Below are 19,910 nucleotides of genomic sequence, written 5' to 3'. Positions count from 1 at the left end.
TCTCTGAGCACTCCCCAAATCAGAGGGATTTCCAATTCCTCCTGCTGGCACAGGTTACTAGGATTTGCTTTTGAAACAGTAATTCGCAGTCTTTGTCATAAGGGCTGTGTTCCTGCCAGCCTCTTAACTGTAGTTACTTTGCAATGAATGTTTATTGCCCAGCAAGGAGAGTTTTGTAGTAATAAGTTTGTTCTTTAGACAGTTGGTTCTTATTTAAAGGCTTCTTTTACAGAAAAAGGTGTTGACAACACATAGCTGCAGTTGCAGCCAAAATGGTGCCAAGTACTTCTGTGCTTCCTGTACAAATTTGAGTTGTGTCAGCATTAGTGGCCACAGCAAGTGTTAAATTCTGGCTCACAGAGCCCAAGCCCTGTGGTATATCTTGGGAACGTGTCCCTGCAGTGGAACAGTAATCAAAGTCTGACCAGTCTTCTTCTAATATAGGCACCATCAGTACATTTCTGCCTTGCTTTTTTCTCTTCCTGTGTGGGGCAATGCACCCAATGGACAGTCTCTTGAAAACACCTGATTTGCACACTGACCTTCAGAAACCCTTGTGAGAAGTAGATACTGTAGAACTAGCAGGGAGGCATCAGATGCTAAATACTTTATGAGAGTGTTGGGGATGACTGTTTAACCACAAGTCCCTGACTTCACTAAAGTTTATCCTATTACAGCTCTTGATCCTGTGCAGTAATCAGAGGGTCAGAAAGTCTCTTGGTGTGTTTCTGCTGCAATGTATATTTGTGCGTAGCATCTGTGTTGGCCTAGTGAGGGTATGAGAGGAACTGCAAAGCTCTGTCTACTCAGGTTACAGTGTCCTTACTGGTGATATATTTATTATGTCTCTCACCTCTTTGGGCAGAGTACTGTAAGCTGAGTTGTGATTTTCTTCAGGGATTATAGGAGAAAGTCCTTGTCCTTTTGAGCATTTTGGGAGTAGAGAGAAGGTACTGCAGGAGATTAATGTAGCCTATGTCCATACAGCCCAGGAAGCTGGTGATACCTGGGAATAAAGGGTTAACATTGTGCCTGCTTGCTTAAGCAGTCATTGTGCTTGGTGAAGCAGAACCATAGGAGTCAAAGTTGCTAGAATGGTAAAGCAGAATTGTAGGAGTTACAGCTGCTAGGCAGAATTGTAGTAGATAAGATTCATAACTTAACATTTAAGACATTCTTATTTAAATAGTATCCATAGAAAGAAAAGGAACAAAAGATAGCCAGAGTAACAAAATTTGCAAACTTGGCAAGTTTCTGCTTTAAGATACATAAAACCAGCTTGTACCAAACCTGAGGTTTGGAGAGGAGCTGAAAGCCTACTGAGTCTGCGTGAAAGCAAGAGGTTACTTGTGGTGATGAAGAGGAACTACAGGCCTTCATCCTCACGAACCCCTAACGACCACCACCAGGAGGCACTGCGCAAGCGCATCAATGGGATGAATGCCAGAAAACTAATTATAATACTAGACGGGAATAGGTTTTGCATATGTATTAAGCGTGAAGTAATCTTGTGTTTATGTAATCATTATATGTAATATAAACAAACTGAGTGGCAACGAAAAGGTGCGCATGCTTTTGGAGGAGTGATTCCCCCATGCGCCTCAGCACTGAATAAAAGCATACCTACTTTACAACTTTAATGAGTTATGGAGTCTGTCCACATATCACTGGGACACTTGGCCTAACTGAAGTGGTAACACAACCAATATAAGCCAGTTTGCCTATTAAAGGCACTAAATATGGCAAAGGAGAGTACCTACCTGCACCCAGCTGTCTTCAGGAAGCACTGTGGCAGTAGTCTTGAGTTAATTGCAAAATGGAGATCCCTCAGGAATGTCCTGTTTAGGAATAAACTGAATTTTTCTCCTGTCCTAAACAGCCCATGTAGCAGCTGCACAGATGTGACTGTATGTGGGACCAGAACTTGGAGGCACATACAGTATGGGCAGTATTGAAATACCTGGTTTGCATCTCATTGCTTATGCTACTTAATATGTGTGTGTAACATCTACCATCAGAAGAACATACAGTGCTTCACAAACTCTTTATGTTCAGCACTGTCTAATCTAGCTAGCTGCATAATTTGAGGGAACCAGGTAGACAAGTCATACTTGTCCCAGGATTTCAGACAAAGGACATGTTTGATGATGACAGTGGAGCAAACTCTCCTTCTGGTGGTGCCTGAGGAGCTTCAACACCCACCCAGGATAGAGAGCTTAATTTTAAGGACACCGCAACCTCAGAATCTTGAGCCAGAGAGTTCTGTGCTTTTTAGAGGTTAGAAGATTCTAATTTAGGATTACAGTGGGTCTGGACCCATCAAAATGTCTACTCAGTCCAGTCAAGTCTTGAAATATCATAAGCTTATGAACTTGCTTATCCTCTCATGTCTTTCTACTCTTTCTTCCTTTATGAATCACTTTGTCACTTTGGAGTAACCTGTGTTTTCTCATCTGAACTTTACCTCTTCATAGGCTTTTTCCCTTCCCTTTTGCTTTCTGACTTTGTGTTGACCTGTTACGCCTTAGCATCTTTTTAATTTTATGTCTTGGGCCATAGCTCAGCAAGGCTGTAAATCAGGTTTTGGAGTGGGGGAGCATAAGTGAGAACGTGCTTAGTCAAAGGAATAGTAGATGGGAAGAAATATATTGCTATCACATAAGCTTTCCCTTGTCTACCCTTTACCAAAGAGAGAGGTATTAACTTACCCCATATAAATGGGAAATTAACTCCTAAATGTCGGGGGTTGTACCACAGTCCTGGATGCAGAAATGAGTCTCCCTTGTCAGCTTTACTGGAGCTGCAGAGCTCTGGACATTTTTAGACAGCCTTGGCAGCTCACGTGGTACATAGCACAAGGTGTGAGTCCCCAGCTCAGTCTGGCAGCTTTGCACTGTTAGCATCCTTCACTTTCCCTCAGCTGTGCAGATGACCTCCAGTCCCAGCTCCCAAGCAGACCCACATAACAAATCACACCTCTGCAGCTGAGTCAGTGTATTTCAGAGCAGTGTCAGTTTTTCCCTCCCACAGCTATCTCTGGAGTAACAGCTGCTTAGGTGATTCTGGTTGCTCCTGACAACAAAGGGCACTGCGTTTTCCTTGAAAGCATATTTAGCCCCAGGTGAAATTACACTTTTTCTATGGGGTAAGTGGGGGAAAAGATGATCATTTGAGGCTTTCTGTAGTGATTCCTGTTATTAAGCTAGCCTCAAGTTATTAGGATGAAAAGAGGGCAGTCTCCAAGGCTGGAGATTAATGTCTGTGAGATTTGAGTTGGACTTGAAATTTTCTTCCTTCTCATACCTGTTTGATGAGTCTGCCGTGTGTGCTGGCTTTGGTGGGTGGAAGTCAGGCTGCTCTTCATTTCTGCATGGGATAATATCAGCATTCCCTCTGTTTAGGGAGATAACGTTTATTATAGAATATAGCAAAAAGTTACACTGAAAAAAAAGAGGATTATCTCCTCTCTGCTGGGGCAGGTGAAGGTTTTTGTGCTTTCTTTTTAACATGGATTCCTTGACAAAATGATATCTTGCATCGTGCAAAGACGTATGTAGATACTTAAGTTAGTGACTCAACACACTGCAGTTCACCTCTGGTAATTATCCCAAAAGGACTTTAGATGTAATGACTTGCATACCTGCTTAAATTCTGTCCTGAGTAATAAATACCTTTTTTTTTTCCTGGGAATAAGGCACAGGCACCTAATGGAAAGAGCTTTCAGACAAGGCTCATGCAATTCCAAGAGTTGGGCATTCCGGAATGACGGCTACCATCTATGAAACAAACACCTCAGTGGGGAGGTGGGACTCTGAAAAGTCCAGTAATGTGAATGCAACTCTTACACTCTGAGCTGTACAAATGGAGGCTGTGCTCAGAAGCTGCCTTCAGGAACTGGGAGACAAATAACAAAAGCAGAAAATATCACTGGTAGTAAAGTAACAAAACAGCGAATTATGACCATGTCTTAAAGGCAGGAGATCTCAGGGGACAAACCTACAACTTTCCAGAAAAGCTTCATTTTGCTTTTCTAAAGAATCTGGTTTTTTATTTCCACCCCCAGCCCACCTTTAGATGTCTGCAGCTCTGAAAGTCCTAATACTTTATGAACCTAATTTGATACTTTCTGCTGCAATTCAGTGCTTGGAAGGATCAGAAAGTTGTCCCATCTCACTGTCTTCTCTCCTCCCATGGATTTTTTGACACCAAATCTCCTTTCTGCTGTTTCACTTCATCTTGTTGCCAGCACATGTTATCTCATGATGAGGCATGAGCCTACCTGACTGTGCCTGAACTGACCGTACCAAATCTGTCTGTCCACAGTCCCAGAGACTTCACAAACACTCCGTAATAAAATTTGGAAGGACTTTGTTCTTTTATAGCTCTTAATGACTAACTTAGTCAATTCAACGAGGTAATTTTTGTTCTCTGTTATTTTTAAGCCAGCTCTGAGAGTAAATTGATGGGCTGAGAGCAGGATTCACCTCAGCTAAGTGGAACTGCTGATTTTCTTTTCACCCTGGCTATTACATAGAAAACTGTCAAGGCTGAGAAGTGACAGGCAGGAAATTTTTCCTGGTGTTAAGCTCCTTGTGGCCATTTACATCTTTCCTGTTCACCTCCCCTCTTTGGAAAAAGACATCTTGGCTTATTATTCTACCCTCAGCATTGCTATTAGGTTCCTTGGTGCTGTTGCAAGCATTGTGTGAAACATATAAACATGTGGGCAGGTCAGCTTAGTAATTGTGTAGGCAAGAATAAAAGACCTTTAACACTAGTTGAAGCCTGGCAAAGGGCATCTGTGTCTGCTTCTGAAAGGAGAATTTACATGGTCACAGTTTCATATCACGCGAGTAGAAAGGATCCAGGCTACAGGCAGTTTTACTGCTATGTATGTCTAAGTAAAGCTCCATATAGCGCAGGTACAATGACTTGTGCTATAAGGCACAGTTGTGAAAGATAAAATGGTATTCCTTACTCATTCTGAAGTTCCAAAGGCATTTCCTCAACTGATCTGTGTTCTGGCTGTTTGCAGTGGCTGTTTGACTTCTTAATAGTATTAGGCACTGATTCTGAGTGATGTTATGCTAAGGGATTCTAGCAGTAACTGCATTTCTAATGACATTCTCTGTGAGGAGACCTCTGTCGTGACTATGATGAGGAAGTGTCAGTGACAGGTAGGTCATGCCTGATTCTTGTATTCCTGTGAGATGAATCTGGGCTCAGAGATAATGCGACAACTGGTCATTAATGGCTTAATGTTGAACTTTTTCCTCCTGGTGGTTTCAGCATGAAAGTCTCACCCTGTTGTGGTTGTTCTAATGCATATACTAAAGTATGGAGTTTCTTGCTGCCTGTCCATTTTATACTTTGATAATTATATGGCATCTGCATAGCTCCAACTTGGAGAATTCCTGAGGGGCACTTCATTTCCCAAGCCTCACAGATCACACCGCAAATAGCACAGCATAGTGTCTTTTGGATTGGGCTTTCAAGTTTAGTTTTTACAAACAGATCTTTTTCCATTGTCACAGTCTAGGGTCACTTGTAGTTTTATCTTGTAACTCTCATGAATTGCCTTGTTGGTATTTGATTGTGGGCCTGTTGGATGCTGATGGCACCAGCTGTGTAATGCAGAGGGCTGTGGGTTTTTTTGTTATCGTTCTTCTGTGTCATTTAAAAAGATTGGAGATGAACATAGAGCACTTTACCTGCTACGTTCAAAAATGCCTTCAAATGATGATTCTTAGCATAGGATATGTTTAGACAGTGCTGCTGTAGTGACTAGTGTAGAATTCTCATTTTTAGACTGGTTTTATTCTGTTTGTATTATCTCATTTATTTACACATATATATGCCTTTTCTCTTATACTTCCACCATCCACCTTTAAAACTTGTTGATATGGTATCAGGAAAATGGAACATGTTTACACTGTCTATTCCAAAGAGGATTTACATTCCTGCACGTCATGGTCCTGCAGAGGGTTTTGTAGCTGTAAACCCTGCACAGGTTGTTTCTAGCTTTGCAGATAATGCAGGTGAGAAAAAGCCCCAAGAAACTTGTTTGACAGAGGTGAAGTAAACTGTAAGTACAGCAGTACACAGACAGCTATTTCTGCCCTTTCTGGATGGAAAAGAAAACCATCTGTGGTATTGGTTAGGAGCAGTATTCAGGTTGGTGATTACTCTTTCTAGTTCTTAAGAATATGAGGTTAGATTGAATAAAATTTAGTCTTATTAAAATTATATTAAATAATAACACATGATGTAAATGAATGGAAACGAATGAGTAGAATAAACAGCAAAACATCCTGCAGTGTTAGCCTACATGCTTAAAAAATGCTTGGAAATTAAATATGTATAGAAGGTAAATAAGACCAAAGAGGCACAACTAAGGGTTTGATTGTTTAACTCTTTCAGTAAAGGATGTTTCTGGACCCATTGCCATCCATTCCTGCTATCATTAGCTAAAGACAGAAGGCTAAAGCCTTGGTATAGGTCATCTGTTTTGATTTTAATGAGACAGAAATTCTAGTTCTTCATTTCTGCCCCAATAATACTGTAATATCTTAGTATCATTTTAGAGCTGATAGGTGGAAATTAATCTATTAAAACCAATGATTTTATTTAGGCCTAATGTATTCTGATACTAACAAAATTCCCCCATCAAATCCTCTGGTTTCTTCTGTCCTCATCAGATTCTGCCCACAAAGATCTATTTACAGATTTGGACCTTTCTTTTCTCTTCCCTCATTCTGATGTATTGAGAATTTTGACCAAGGATATTGGAAGTTAAATCTATGATGTACTGTTCATTCTAAAAATTTGGGATTATTTCCTAAGCTAAGCAGAAAGGAAGTGTCAGCAGCACCTTGACACCTTTTATTTGGGGAGGAGCTCTTCTGCAGTGAAAGATGAAAGACTGAAGAGAGGTGGTTAATGCAATGGAAGGTGGAAGAAGAGTTTGTCAACTGCAGGAGAGAAGTGTTTGAGGGAAGCACAAGGGTGCCTATCTGTTTGCACATGACTGCAGGCTTGACTTCAAGGGCAGCACTTTCAGAAAATGCAAAGGAGGTGATCCTGCTCTTCTACTCTGCTCTCGTGAGACCTCACCTGGAGTATTGTGTGCAGTTCTGGTGTCCTCAACATAAAAAGGACATGGAACTGTTGGAACAAGTCCAGAGGAGGCCACGAGGATGATCAGGGGACTGAAGCACCTCCTGTATGAAGATAGGCTGAGGAAGTTGGGGCTGTTCAGCCTGGAGAAGAGAAGGCTGCATGGAGACCTCATAGCAGCCTTCCAGTATCTGAAGGGGGCCTACAGGGATGCTGGGGAGGGACTCTTCATTAGGGACTGTAGTGATAGGACAAGGGGTAACGGGTTAAAACTTAAACAGGGGAAGTTTAGGTTGGATATAAGAAGGAAATTCTTTCCTGTTAGGTTGGTGAGGCAGTGGAACAGGTTGCCTAGGGAGGTTGTGAATGCTCCATCCCTGGCAGTGTTCAAGACCAGGTTGGATGAGACCTTGGGTGATACGATTTAGTGTAAAGTGTCCCTGCCCATGGCAGGGGGGTTGGAACTAGATGACCTTAAGGTCCTTTTCAACCCTAACTACTCTATGATTCTAAAGACCCAGTATCATTTTAAATGTGTGAGAAATGACTGTGTGGTGTATTTAAAGGACACCCTGAAGCCACCCTTAAGATTAGAATCACTTGAAGATCAGCAAATCTGGATGCATGATTGTGGGCCAGAGGCTGCTTCACAAAGGCTGCAAAGACTGCATGCCTGCACACACTGTTCAGCCCAGTACAGGATGGGCATGGTGCTCTCTCAAGCAGCTTTCTGAGCCATGTCCAGACAGGTTGTTTGGCACCTACCTGCAGATACCTCAGTAGACTCACTGCAAGACCCCCAAGTGAAAGGGAGGGACATGAGACTGGAAGATTGCTGTAGTCCGCCTATTTCTCAGAGCAGTGTTAACACTGCCTTGAAGACCTTTCTGGTTATGCTTCAGTGTTAGAGATGTGAAACAGGATTTATATGAATTCCTAATGTGTCTGAATTTTACAGGGTGATTGTTGTGGTTGTTTTATATCCATTACACGGTGTCATTGCTATTGACTGTGTTGTCTTTTTCTGGTTTGATTTCTTCAGATGGCACTTGTTGTGCTAAGTCATGGTGCCTCTGATTTCACGGTGCGTTTGTTGTGTGACTCACAATTGTTTGAGCTATGAGACTTATTTGTCCTTTTTCTACAGGTTTTAATTTGATGTAAAAAGTAAAATGCTTTCAAAGACTTTAACAGTTTTGATATTCTACAGCTACAAGTATTGATTTGCAATTGGCAGGAGGGTGTGTTTGCTTCAATTAGCAGTGTTTTTAACAAAGAATTTCATTTGCTTTATGCAAAAGAGTCCCGCTGTCCCCTTTCAAACCACCTTCATGTTGGCTGAAGCAAAGCCTACCACATTAACAGTGAACTAGTGCTTATGCCAAATGTTCTCCCACAGATTTTCAAACTTTTTTGGCAGTTTTTGCACTGATTTTTTTCACCTAAAAGCCATAGCAGTTCAGAGCTCCCCTTGATGCTTTTTGTAAAGATATCCACTTTCTATCAAGAAAGGACTACATTCCATCCCAGTGACTATGAGTGGTGTCTTACCCATATGCACTGTCCTGGTATGTATGGGCATAGGTACATGCGAGCTTCTTATGCTGTGAAAGGGGATAAAATCCAGCCCATGAGACTAAGTAATCTGGTTATTTAATCACTCTCTGTGACTCCCCAAATTATCATCTGTGTTATGGGATAATATGATCTCTTCAGTATTCAGCAATGACTTTTAAAAAATTACCATCTATAATATACAGAGGTAACATATTACCTTAAGGGTAATTATCAAGTGTGTAATTTCATCTGTAGGTTCTTACAATGATGGTTAATGTCATAAATGCCTTTTAATGAAATTGTAGGCTTGTAACCCTGCCTGACTATCCTTCGTGTGTCATATAATTAATAAGTGCAAGCTTTGGTGTTCATCTCAGTGTCACAAGGCATCATGTAAACTTCCATACTAATGGTTAGGCTCTCATCAGAGTAAGAATAAGGTTAAGCCCAGGCAGTTTGAGTATGTGTTACTTTATCTTTAAAGGCTGCTGGATGGGCTTGTTAACAGAAGTACTTCTAACAGAATATATATGCTTATGAAAAAAAAATGGCCATTGATCCAATGTCTTATTATAACACTACATGCAAAACTTTAAAGGAGTGAAAAGGCTAGTGGGTTGCAGAACTTGGAATAAAGAAGTGTTTTCCTTCTAATCCACTGAAGGTAGTGAAAATCTGTGTCCAGCTTAAAAACATTTGGAGGTGGATAAGAAAACTCATTTTGAATTGTAGACACTTGCCTGGAATGTAGAAGAGCTAGGATTGTTTCTCAGTCTGGCCTAATTTCTATGGAGCTCTGCCTAAACTGAGTATTTTTTATGGTCTTAAGATTTTCTGTCTGGAAAATAAAGGCAGTCATATTTCTCTTCTTTGTCTCACATTTCCAGATTTTAAACTTGCTGGTGCAAAGCAGATATCTACATGGGGTTTTGTTGCTTTTTTCCCTTGGGCAATTACCATAGAATCTTACAGTCATTCACACTGGAAGAAACCTGAGTGCTTCTAATCCCATCTCCTGCTCAGAGCAAGTCCTCTAGGCCATTATCTTATTGTGAATACTAGTAGGGGAACCAGACGTTTTACATGTCACTAGTGAAAAGGAGTTCTGAAAAAATCATGTAAGACTCATTAAGATTATTCCCTTCAGGGAATGATGTACCTGGAAGAGAGGAGACTTGTCCATCGTGACTTGGCAGCTCGTAATGTCTTGGTAAAATCACCAAACCATGTGAAGATCACTGACTTCGGCTTGGCCAGACTTTTGGAAGGGGATGAAAAGGAGTACAATGCTGATGGAGGGAAGGTGAGTACTGAATATGTTTGGAAGTAAATGTATCACACTATGACAAACCTCCTGAAATTACTCTTTAGGGCAGTGTATACCTACAGGACTATTATCTGTGTAAGAAAGTCTGTCAGTGACTTAGCAAAGCCAGTCTGCTAGAACAACTGTGTTGTGACAGCACATATAAAAGCTGCTCTTTTTTTGCTCAGTAAGCTTCTCCAGGTGCCAAAATATAATTGTCTGAGCAGTTTTAACACTCAAAATTAGGTTTTGTTCATATGCTCCATTTTCATTCTTGCTTTGAAGACTTCTGAAGTCAGTTCAATGAGTGACAGATGTTCTGGGGCATTCCTGCCAAGCCCCTTTCTCTGGTCAGTATGGACCTCAGTAACTTGCAGTCCCATTTCCCAGGCAACTAGTTTTCCAGAATACAAAAACTAAGGCCACATAATGTGCCTGTATTTGTAGCATATGAGAGTTTACTTATGCTCAGCAAAGAGCAACCTCTTCTATCACATTGGAAAAGCCTATGTATGCTATTTCTTTCATCCACGTCTCCAATACCAAGCTGAATGCCAGGTCACTAAAAAGCTAGGTTGAGGATAATTTTGAAACCAGGCATTTTCCCATATTGCTTTTGAGCACACTGCACAACATCCATATAGTGCCTCACCTCATTTCTAATGCCTTCAGATTAATGCATTTTAGAATTCCAAAGGCTGTAAGTAAAGGCTGTAAGTACATACTGCTGCTGGCAGATCCTTTAATGTCTTGAAATTCCCCATTTCAACCTGTCATAAAATCCCAAGGGATTCTGCCTCTCCTGTCACTCCTTTCCTACATGTTCAGTTTCCTTTATGGCTGCTTGCTGTCTGTGTTTTTCTGTGCTGACTTCTGCCCTTGGCTAGGACAAACAGCTGCTGCCAGTGTGTGCTTTCCTCCTGGATGGGCTGCTGCCTTTGTGTGGCTGCTGCCCTGGATGGGACATGTTATTGCATGGATTACATTGGCATTTCAGTCTATGAGGTGAAGAGCATGAAAAGAGTTACTGCTGTTTCCCATTTCTTCCCCAGTAAGGTCCTTGCAAACCAGCTGTTAGGTGTTGTCTTGGACTTGTGAGGCCAGTCACTATGCTGGGGGTTCTGGAGCAGGATCTACATGTCAGATGTATCACTTGCCAGTTCAGAGAAATCCAGACAGTGTTTGCATCTTCAAGTTGTATTGAGAGCACGCTAAGGCAGATTCAGATTGGATAAAAGGAAAAGCTTTTTCACCGTGGGATAATAAAGTGGTTGATCAGGTTGCCCACAGAGGCGGTGTAGTTTCCATCCTTGGAGGTTTTCAAGTGCAGTCTGGCTAAAATCCTGAGTAACTCCATCTGATCTTGTAGTTGAGCCTGCTGTAAGCCTGAGGTTGGACCAAAGACCTTCTAAGATCACTTCCAATCTGAGTTATTCCATGATGAATGATGCAGCTTTGCTTCTTCAGCAGTTGTTCACATTTGGAATGACCCAGTTGAATTTAATGGCAATCAAAGCGATATACTTCTGCAGAGTTTAGTGGAGGAGGATGAACTGTCTTTGCAAATGCTAAGCCAAACTTTATTAAAGAATGCTATTTTTGCCAGAACTGTATAGGTTATGTTCATTAGTCAACTTCATGGAAGGTATTTTCATAGAGGTTTGAATGAAGACACATCCTCTGCTTTTACACCCACCATCTGTTCAGATTATGCGTGCACTTACGTATCTCTTTGGTTTATTACAGTACATTTTCCGTAGTTCTAAATTAGAGGCAACCTGTACAAGTCCACGTCAGGTAAAAATCTGTCAAGTTTCTGTCCATTAGAAATTAATGGACTGCAAGACTGTTCCTCACAGGCACAGCTCAGGAATAGGAAACATCATGAATCTCATTTTAACATAAACTCAAAAGGGCAGACCTTTATGCCAAACCTAGCTTTGTGTTTGCCTGCACACACTTCTCTGTCAGAAGAGATGAGCTCCTCCCATGGGTGATTCATAGCCAGAGGCTAACTTGGGACTTCTTACACGAGCAACTTCACTTGCTGCAGTAATGACATGGAGAACTGGGAGGGCTGAGTTCCTAACGAATATTAGGAGTTAGAAATGAAGCACTGTAAACTCTCCCCATTGCCTGTTTACCCTGATGATGATTACATGGACTGAAAAGTATTATGAATGCTGCATTATTAACTAGCCTCATTAGAGAGCAATTGAGATAACAGTGTCTGGGTTTGCAAAGTGCTGAGGCAAAAGAGCTTCTGTGTTCCACTTTCTCTGCTGCTCTTCAGATTTAGAGGAATTAGATGTAATTTTTGTGTTGGTCCCATCTTTACACAGGTATGATGAAAAAGTGAGTTGTTCCACTACATCTGAATCAGTAAATTTTGGGTGGTATAAGAAGTTCTGTGGATAACTGGTTTGTGTTTCTCCTCTCTGTATGTTTTATGAGGCAAAGCCCCATTCTAGAGGGCAGGAACAGCCATTTCCTCTGCTGGATAGTGCTGCTTTTCTTTCAGCTTGAAAAAAGAAGCAGGAAGGAAGTCTACATACAGGATCTCTCTGTATTGTTTTACTATTGTATTTTAAAGATTACATTTCTCTTGTCTTTCCATAGATGCCAATTAAATGGATGGCTCTGGAGTGCATACACTACAGGAAGTTTACCCATCAGAGTGATGTTTGGAGTTATGGTAAATCTTCATGTGATTAAAAAAACGGTCTCTTGTAAAGCATTATACCAAGTTGTGTTACTGTGTTAAAGATAGCCTCTTTTCCTAGGGGAGTTAATTCCAGTGTATTTGGGTTTGGTTTGGTTTTTAATGTGTAACTCTAAACAGCAATAGTTGTCTCCTGCATTACTCCTCTGCTCACTAAAATGTGATGTCCCTGCTGGGATGACTGCCATAAGGTCTGGCCTGGTAGCATTTTGGCTGATTATTATGACAGAAGAAGGCCTCTTTCAGCTCAGCCACAGATTCATAAAAATACAGCTGCAGGTCATAATTCTCAGCAGTCCTTTGAAAATCTCAACTCTAAAAGCCATGAATGTCAAAAAAACATATTCAGGCTTATGGGACTTTCTGTACCTACAGTCAGATAAAAAGGAATTTGTCATAATACAGAGCAAATACAGCAAGAGAGAGAAAAGAAGGTGATTCCAAGCTAACTAAAACAAGCATCCATTCAATTTCACAGATAACCTGGAATTGGTTAGATAGGTCAGCTCATGTGGACTCCACACACCCTAAAAATCAAGTCACATTTGAGAAAGGAGATGTTCATTTAACATTGGTAATTGTTATCTAGACAAGCTGTTGTGCCACATCTGCTGGGCTGTCTGCCTGTTTATCCAGTGTAGATATTACTAATAACTCTTGTATACCTTTATAAGTGGAATTTCTTAGCAGTATCTAGGGCTATAGACTCCTATTTGCATTTACTGTTGCCATATAATTTTTAAACAAGAAGGTGTACAATTCTATTCATTACTCACTTTTACCTGTGGGTAGCAGCAAAAGACACTGTTTGCTGTGACTGGTTAGCTGCCTTCTCTTCAGCTGAGAAAAATAGATGAGAATTAAATCAATCTTATAAAGCTACTCTTTCTCCTCAAATTCTATATCCCCTATATCACTTAGGAAAAAAAAATACCCTTCCCTTTATGAAATTCATTTGAAATGTGAGAAGCCCGGAACACCTGTAATCAGAAAGGAGAAGACCAAAACAAGTTATAGTTACTGCATATCTATGTTATATTATACTGGTGTGCAGGCACAGCACTTTTGCCCAGGGAAGTAGCTGAGTCCCCATCCCTGGAGGTATTTAAAAGATACGTAGATGTGGCACTTGAGGACATGGTTTAGTGGTGGATTTGGCAGTGCTGAGTTAATGGTTGGACTCAATGCTCTCAAAGTTCTTTACCAACCTAAATGATTCTATGATTCTATGAATATCAACAAAGAGATGAATGAGGGTGAAATAAATATATGGTTTATATATATATGGTAATTTTGCCCATCACCTTTCAGATTAGCATGACAGCTGGCAAAATACAGTTACTAATCTGGAGGTGTGTTTAAAATGACCTTTGCAATAAAAATAGAATTTAAAGAAACTGGTCTGAGAGCAGTATTTTCAATAATTAAGATTTTGTTTGCGGACAGATTCTGTTACTTACGATATATTATCTTTATTTCCAGCTCTGATGACAAAAGAAATCATATGGCTATTCAAAAAGAGAAACCGGGCTTTGTAGCACAGCACTATCATAACTCAAATCCACCAAGTGATTTAAGGAAAAAAGTAATACAAGTGGCTCTGGATGACTTACAAGGCAAAGACAATGACATAATGTTACTCAGTGCTGTACCACTGTGGGAAATTGATGCTCTAAGTTAGAGAACATCTGCACTTTTTTGCCCTAAAAATAATAGAGTACATCAGCCCTTCATTTTCCCTTTCGATATGATAAAAGAGCACAATGCATTCTTTTGTTATTGCATCCATTTACTTTGCCACCATTTATTTGTCTTGGACCTTCCTCTTGTGCCTCAGATCTATTGTGCTGCTCGTTACACCAATAAAAATGAGTGAATTTGTTTTTGAAGATTAACATGAATTGCTGTTTCACCATTTTCTTGATCTTTTTAAATGGGAGACCAAACTTCAGTGTTTTTACAGGCACTCTTAATGAAGAAGAGATTGCAGTCCAGAACTGGGCTAGAATACTGTGCTGTAAGAAATTGCAAAGGGATATGAGTAGTATGACCTCAGACATTAACACTCACTCTTTTTTTCCGTCTAGGAGTCACTATCTGGGAGCTTATGACCTTTGGTGGGAAGCCATACGATGGAATCCCAACTCGAGAGATCCCTGACCTCTTGGAGAAGGGAGAGCGGTTGCCCCAACCTCCAATCTGCACCATTGACGTTTATATGGTGATGGTGAAATGTAAGTACTTGCTGTTTTTAACATTTCTGTGCTCTGTGCAAGAGGGACACTGGTTTAGAACATTTGCATCTATGGTCTCCGTCAGTGCTGGATAATAGGGCAGGCTGCTTCAAAACAAAAGCTTCCGAAGGTATGTAAGTTCCCAAGACTGTAGATTCCATTCAAATACTGTATACACATTTTTCACAATTGCAAAAGATATTAATTTAGCCATGAAGGGTTGAGCTAGCTTCTTATTACTGTCAGATGGTATCTTGTATTCTTGCTGTGAAGTCAAAATGGTATGATTGTTATTGTAAACCACTGTCATTTCCATGACAATTGATTGTGATGTTAAAAAAGATAGTATTAAACATAATCATGGTACATGGATACTCAGCCGGTGAAGCTTATGGAGAGAAATGCTGCTTCCAAATATTGAGGAAAGAAAACGTGAATGTTTTATTGTTAGTAACAAGAATGATGATTGCAATAGTAATAATAAAAAGTAAAATTAAATTAATACAAGAAGTGCTACAGAGAGGACATTTTTTACCATTCTTAGTCCAGTAGAATAATTTATGAATGTTTTTACTTTAGCAAAAAAAGGAAAAGAGTCTACATTTATTTCCATGATGCCCACACTAGTGACAGTATCCTCCAAAGCTATGCTTCTAATTTAAAAAGAATTGGGAACATCTCTCTGGTGTTTCTGGCTTAATTTAAGAGAGATTAGCATAGAGACATCTCATCCATCTTATATAGTCCTTTCCCTTTTGCTTCATATGCAAAAACACTGAAAGAAAAAAATAGAAGAGGTAAATAATATATCTTCTGAAAATAGTTGTACGGTGCATGCAGGTATGGTAATTGTCTGACTAGTGCAGGGGATTTATGTTGGTTGAGTGCAAAAAATGTTCCATCTGATAGGATTTCTAATGAGTATGAAGTGGATCTCAGTGGACAAAAGGAAGTTCTAGTAGATGGTGTATTGTGAAAGATGGAAAGTTACAGCTAGGTGTACATACTTAGTCCTCTAATGTTTGTGTGAAATTCTTCATACGCTATACTAGGGTTGTTTTTCCTGTGTTTCCTTCTTCAGTTAAACAGCATGAAGGAGATAAGCCCTGTTTCATTTAGCCTCTCTGGCAAACAAGACCATATTCTTGGGAAGCTGCTGATAGGATCTTCCATTAGAAAAAGCTGACACTGAGATAAACTAGTTGCTGGTGGTAACTGCCTATATTACTTCCTTGTTTTGCAGAAAACATTAGCAGGGTTTGAAAATTGTTGTTCCTAATGTATAACATACATTACACTTAGAGTGAAGGACAAAAGAATCACCCTTACTCAATTAAAATAGCATCTAGTGCCTTATGTGAGGTCTATGTTAGTGATGCAGACATGAGTTGCAGAATTACCTGAAAGGTGGAGGCGAGGTCAGTCATCCTGTAGAGCCGTTGAACAGCTCTTTTTAATCTAAGTCATCGTGCAACAGTAGGTTAATAAAATTCGGCATTTGGTAGTAACTGTGTGGTAAACCTACTAGACTCAGATGAGATGATATTCATTATATCAGAGTTTGGACACATCCATAAGAAGACACAGTCAGAGCTGACAAACAAATGGGCAAGATAAACACAGAAGGCATTGTTAGTGTCTCTGTTTGGGGAATGAGGAACAGGAGCTCAGAGCAAAGGAGACATCTGTGCAGTGTTGAGCAGCCTAGTCTTCTCTGGCCAAGACCAGGTGTTTTCATAGAGTTCTAGCTTTCCATTCTCCTGGTCTATTTATTGCAACTTTTCTTTAGGCCAGAGCTATCAAGGACTTCAAACCTGTCTGTTTTTAAAAACAGAATGATTTCTTCCCTTGACAATTAACTGCTTTCTTTATCATTTTATCTGTCCCCAGGCTGGATGATTGATGCTGACAGTCGGCCAAAATTCAAGGAGCTGGCTGCTGAGTTCTCTAGAATGGCTCGAGACCCTCAGCGATACCTAGTCATTCAGGTAAGCAACTTTGCAACATCAGGGGAAAGAAACAAGACTTCTGTCAGCCAAACCTGACTGTTCAGGGAGTTGCCTTTGAATCTCTTTAAGTTCAAGGTGGACTTACTTTAGACCAAGGAGTTGCTTGTTTCTGTAATTGCTTAGGCTGACTCTCAGGGGATTATCCTGAAGAGATACTTTCCTGCACTGCTGAGATCATAAGAAAGTTTCTTTTCACAGCCTAAATGTAAAGGTTTCTTAGAAGACAGGGAATTGTGTCAGATTGGTACCTCTCGTGCTAGAGGGGAGCTTCTCTCTGGTCCTCTTTAGGCTGTATAGACTCTGTAGTGCTTCACAAGGGGCAATGCCAGTATAGCCATATCTGCTGACTGCACCTGGCTGGAGCTGTGTATGCCCTGAGTACAGCCACACCTGGAAATTTTTGTCCTTTCACTCCTACATTCTGCAAAAGCCTAGAGTTGTGTTTGTGTGGATTACAACTCAGACTCAAGCCACAGAAAATGAATCTATCTTTTGGGTAAAGTTCTTTGATGGTCCCATGGTGATGATGAAACACCAGACACCAAAGCATGGAAATAGTTTGACCCAGGTAATGATACTCTCATGCTATATATCTTGTTATATCTGCTCCACACCATGAACTACAGAGCAGAGAGACGTCCAGCTGGTCCTTAGCTCCACACTGACATAAGAATTCCTAGCTGAAGAGCCTCCAGAAGTACAGTCACTGTTATTTCATGTCTCCTGATTGCTTAGCATCTAGTGCTAGTCTCAATGTGTGGTGTTTCATTGCACTGGTTTGATTTCCCATCATGCTAACCTACTCATGATGTATTATTGCCCAGTGTGAATGTACACTGCTCACCTTCAACTTGGGGTGAAGTAAAATATATTTGAAAAGTAAAATAGTAGCCAAGAGGATTTGTGGTGCAGAAGGTGGAATTTCTGTTGCAGTATTCCCCACTGTGTTAAATTGTAAATTCAGCTCATGCAAGTGATTCTGGAAAAATCAGTCTGATTAAACTGCATAGTTAGGATATGTTTCCCTATTCCAAATACATGTTCCATCCCTTTCTCTCCCCTGCCATTCCCTCTGTTATATACTCTGGTGGGTATTTCGTCCCATGATGCTTCTCCTGCAGACGATACAGGCCATGTGTTTCCTGAGGAGAAACCAGGGTAACTCCATTGTACTGGTATCTCTGACTCATGACTCCCCATTCCCCCAGATGCAAGCAAGAATGACAAGCTTAATGTTGAGCTTTTGAACTGGTCTGTATGCACCCCCCTAGCACAACCATCATTCCCTGCTGAATTCTACATGTGGCATAATAATTCCTGCAGAGCGGGAGGCCATTTTTTAGCCATGCAGTTAACTTTAGCATCATTTCTGTGGGCTGTTACGTGTTTGGGGCATGGGCTGCTTTTTGTGATCTTTTGTAGCACGAAGCAAAGTGCAGCCCTGATTTGCCTCTTCAGCTTGTAGATGCTATTTCAATAAAAACACATATTGTTGCTGTTGTTCCCTGGTTTGATTTTTATTGCTTTCAGCTCTGTTACATTCTGCAGAACTTTCCATATGGATGAGAGGGAAATTTAGCCTCTAAATCCCTAAAAATCAAATAAAAACAAAACAAATGCCCAGACACAGCAGTTTCCATGTTATTTCCCCTCTCCCCATCTAAGCCCGGGTAGCCGAGATATTTCACAAAACACATCAGGCCTTGACAGAACTTGGGTCAGAAACTGAGCTTCTATGGGGAAAAGAGAGAAGAAAGAATAAAAGCTTGATCACAAGAATGCCAAAAAAAAATGGTTTGGTTTGATTTATGCACTTATTCCCTTTCTGTCATCATATTCCCTGTAAGAAAAAAATCAAAACAAATGATGTGGCTGTGGAACTTTAGAACAAACAAAACGCCATGTGTGGTCCCTGCAGCCTGGCTGCCAAGGCATGAGGAGGCTGAAGTTCCCTGTTTAGGAAATTATTTCATCTTTTGACCATTTTGCTCTCTCACTACAACCTATTTAGGGAGATGACCGTATGAAGCTCCCAAGCCCAAATGACAGCAAGTTCTTCCAAAACCTTCTCGATGAGGAAGACCTGGAAGATATGATGGATGCTGAAGAGTATCTTGTCCCTCAAGCCTTCAACATTCCTCCTCCCATCTACACCTCCAGGACAAGAATTGATTCCAACAGGGTAAGAGAAGATGTCTCAGTCAGAAAATACTGGTTATCTTAAAAGCACAGGTGGAGATTTAAGTACACTAATCAAACACAGGCCAGAGTTGCCTTGGGAATTACAAGCTCCCATTGTAAAAAGAGTCACTATAAAAGTGTTGTCACTGGGTTCCCTGTTCATTGTAGCTCAGTGAATTCTAACTTAATAGTTCAGCCTTGAGTGAACAAAGGCTGGAGCTGAACTGCCTGTCCTGAAAGCACAGCTGAGGCTTATGAAGTCAAGCAGTGTTGTTTCTTAGTTGCTGACCAGCCCAGCCAGGAAGTGCATAGCTCTGATTCTCCCAGTCCTGCAGTCCTGTTGTCTTGACAGGGTTGGCACTGATGTAACTGAGAGCACCTGGAATACAGAGATAATGCTGCTTTTGTGTCTGGAGCCAGATTTCAGACCCAGACCCTTTTCCTGTCTGTATAAGATGCTTTCACAACCCTCCTTCAAAAGCATGTGTTTTTCCTGAGCATGTCACAGATTTTAACATGTTGAACTTTTTAACATCCCTGTTGAGGGCAGAAATGCTGGTCATTTTACAGGGGAGCTGAGGCACAGAGATCGTTCAGGAGGAATTCAGCTCACAGAATTCTAACCATCAAAAGGATGATGTCTCAGGTGATATCTAAGCTTTTCATCGAGACTTCAGTTCATGTCATCTGAAAAGAGCGGGTGATTATAACTGTCTGCCTTGGACATTTGCAGTCAGATAAGTTATTTTCTGGAGGTGTCTTTCTCCACTGGCTAGGGGCAGCTT

The 19,910-nt window shown here is 40.8% G+C and overlaps 1 protein-coding gene across 7 annotated transcripts in view; it reads left to right on the top strand.

Moving 5' to 3' along the window:
• The window catches only part of ERBB4 (erb-b2 receptor tyrosine kinase 4), a 605,788-nt gene that overhangs the window by 563,997 nt on the left and 21,881 nt on the right, over positions 1-19,910 (top strand). For all 7 annotated transcript variants that reach the window (XM_061459573.1, XM_061459561.1, XM_061459538.1 and 4 more), the window contains 5 exons: positions 9,821-9,976; positions 12,599-12,674; positions 14,789-14,935; positions 16,826-16,923; positions 18,956-19,126. In XM_061459573.1, coding sequence (XP_061315557.1) covers positions 9,821-9,976; positions 12,599-12,674; positions 14,789-14,935; positions 16,826-16,923; positions 18,956-19,126 — 648 coding nt within the window. The remainder of the gene's footprint in view (positions 1-9,820; positions 9,977-12,598; positions 12,675-14,788; positions 14,936-16,825; positions 16,924-18,955; positions 19,127-19,910) is intronic.

This window comes from Pezoporus flaviventris, unplaced genomic scaffold, assembly GCF_033815535.1.
Source record: "Pezoporus flaviventris isolate CSIRO_AGI_PZ_B2104156 unplaced genomic scaffold, CSIRO_AGI_Pfla_v1 ptg000001l, whole genome shotgun sequence".
NCBI lineage: Eukaryota > Metazoa > Chordata > Aves > Psittaciformes > Psittacidae > Pezoporus > Pezoporus flaviventris.
Note: the sequence above shows the minus strand (reverse complement) of the source record. Positions and strands in the feature narration are given on the sequence as shown.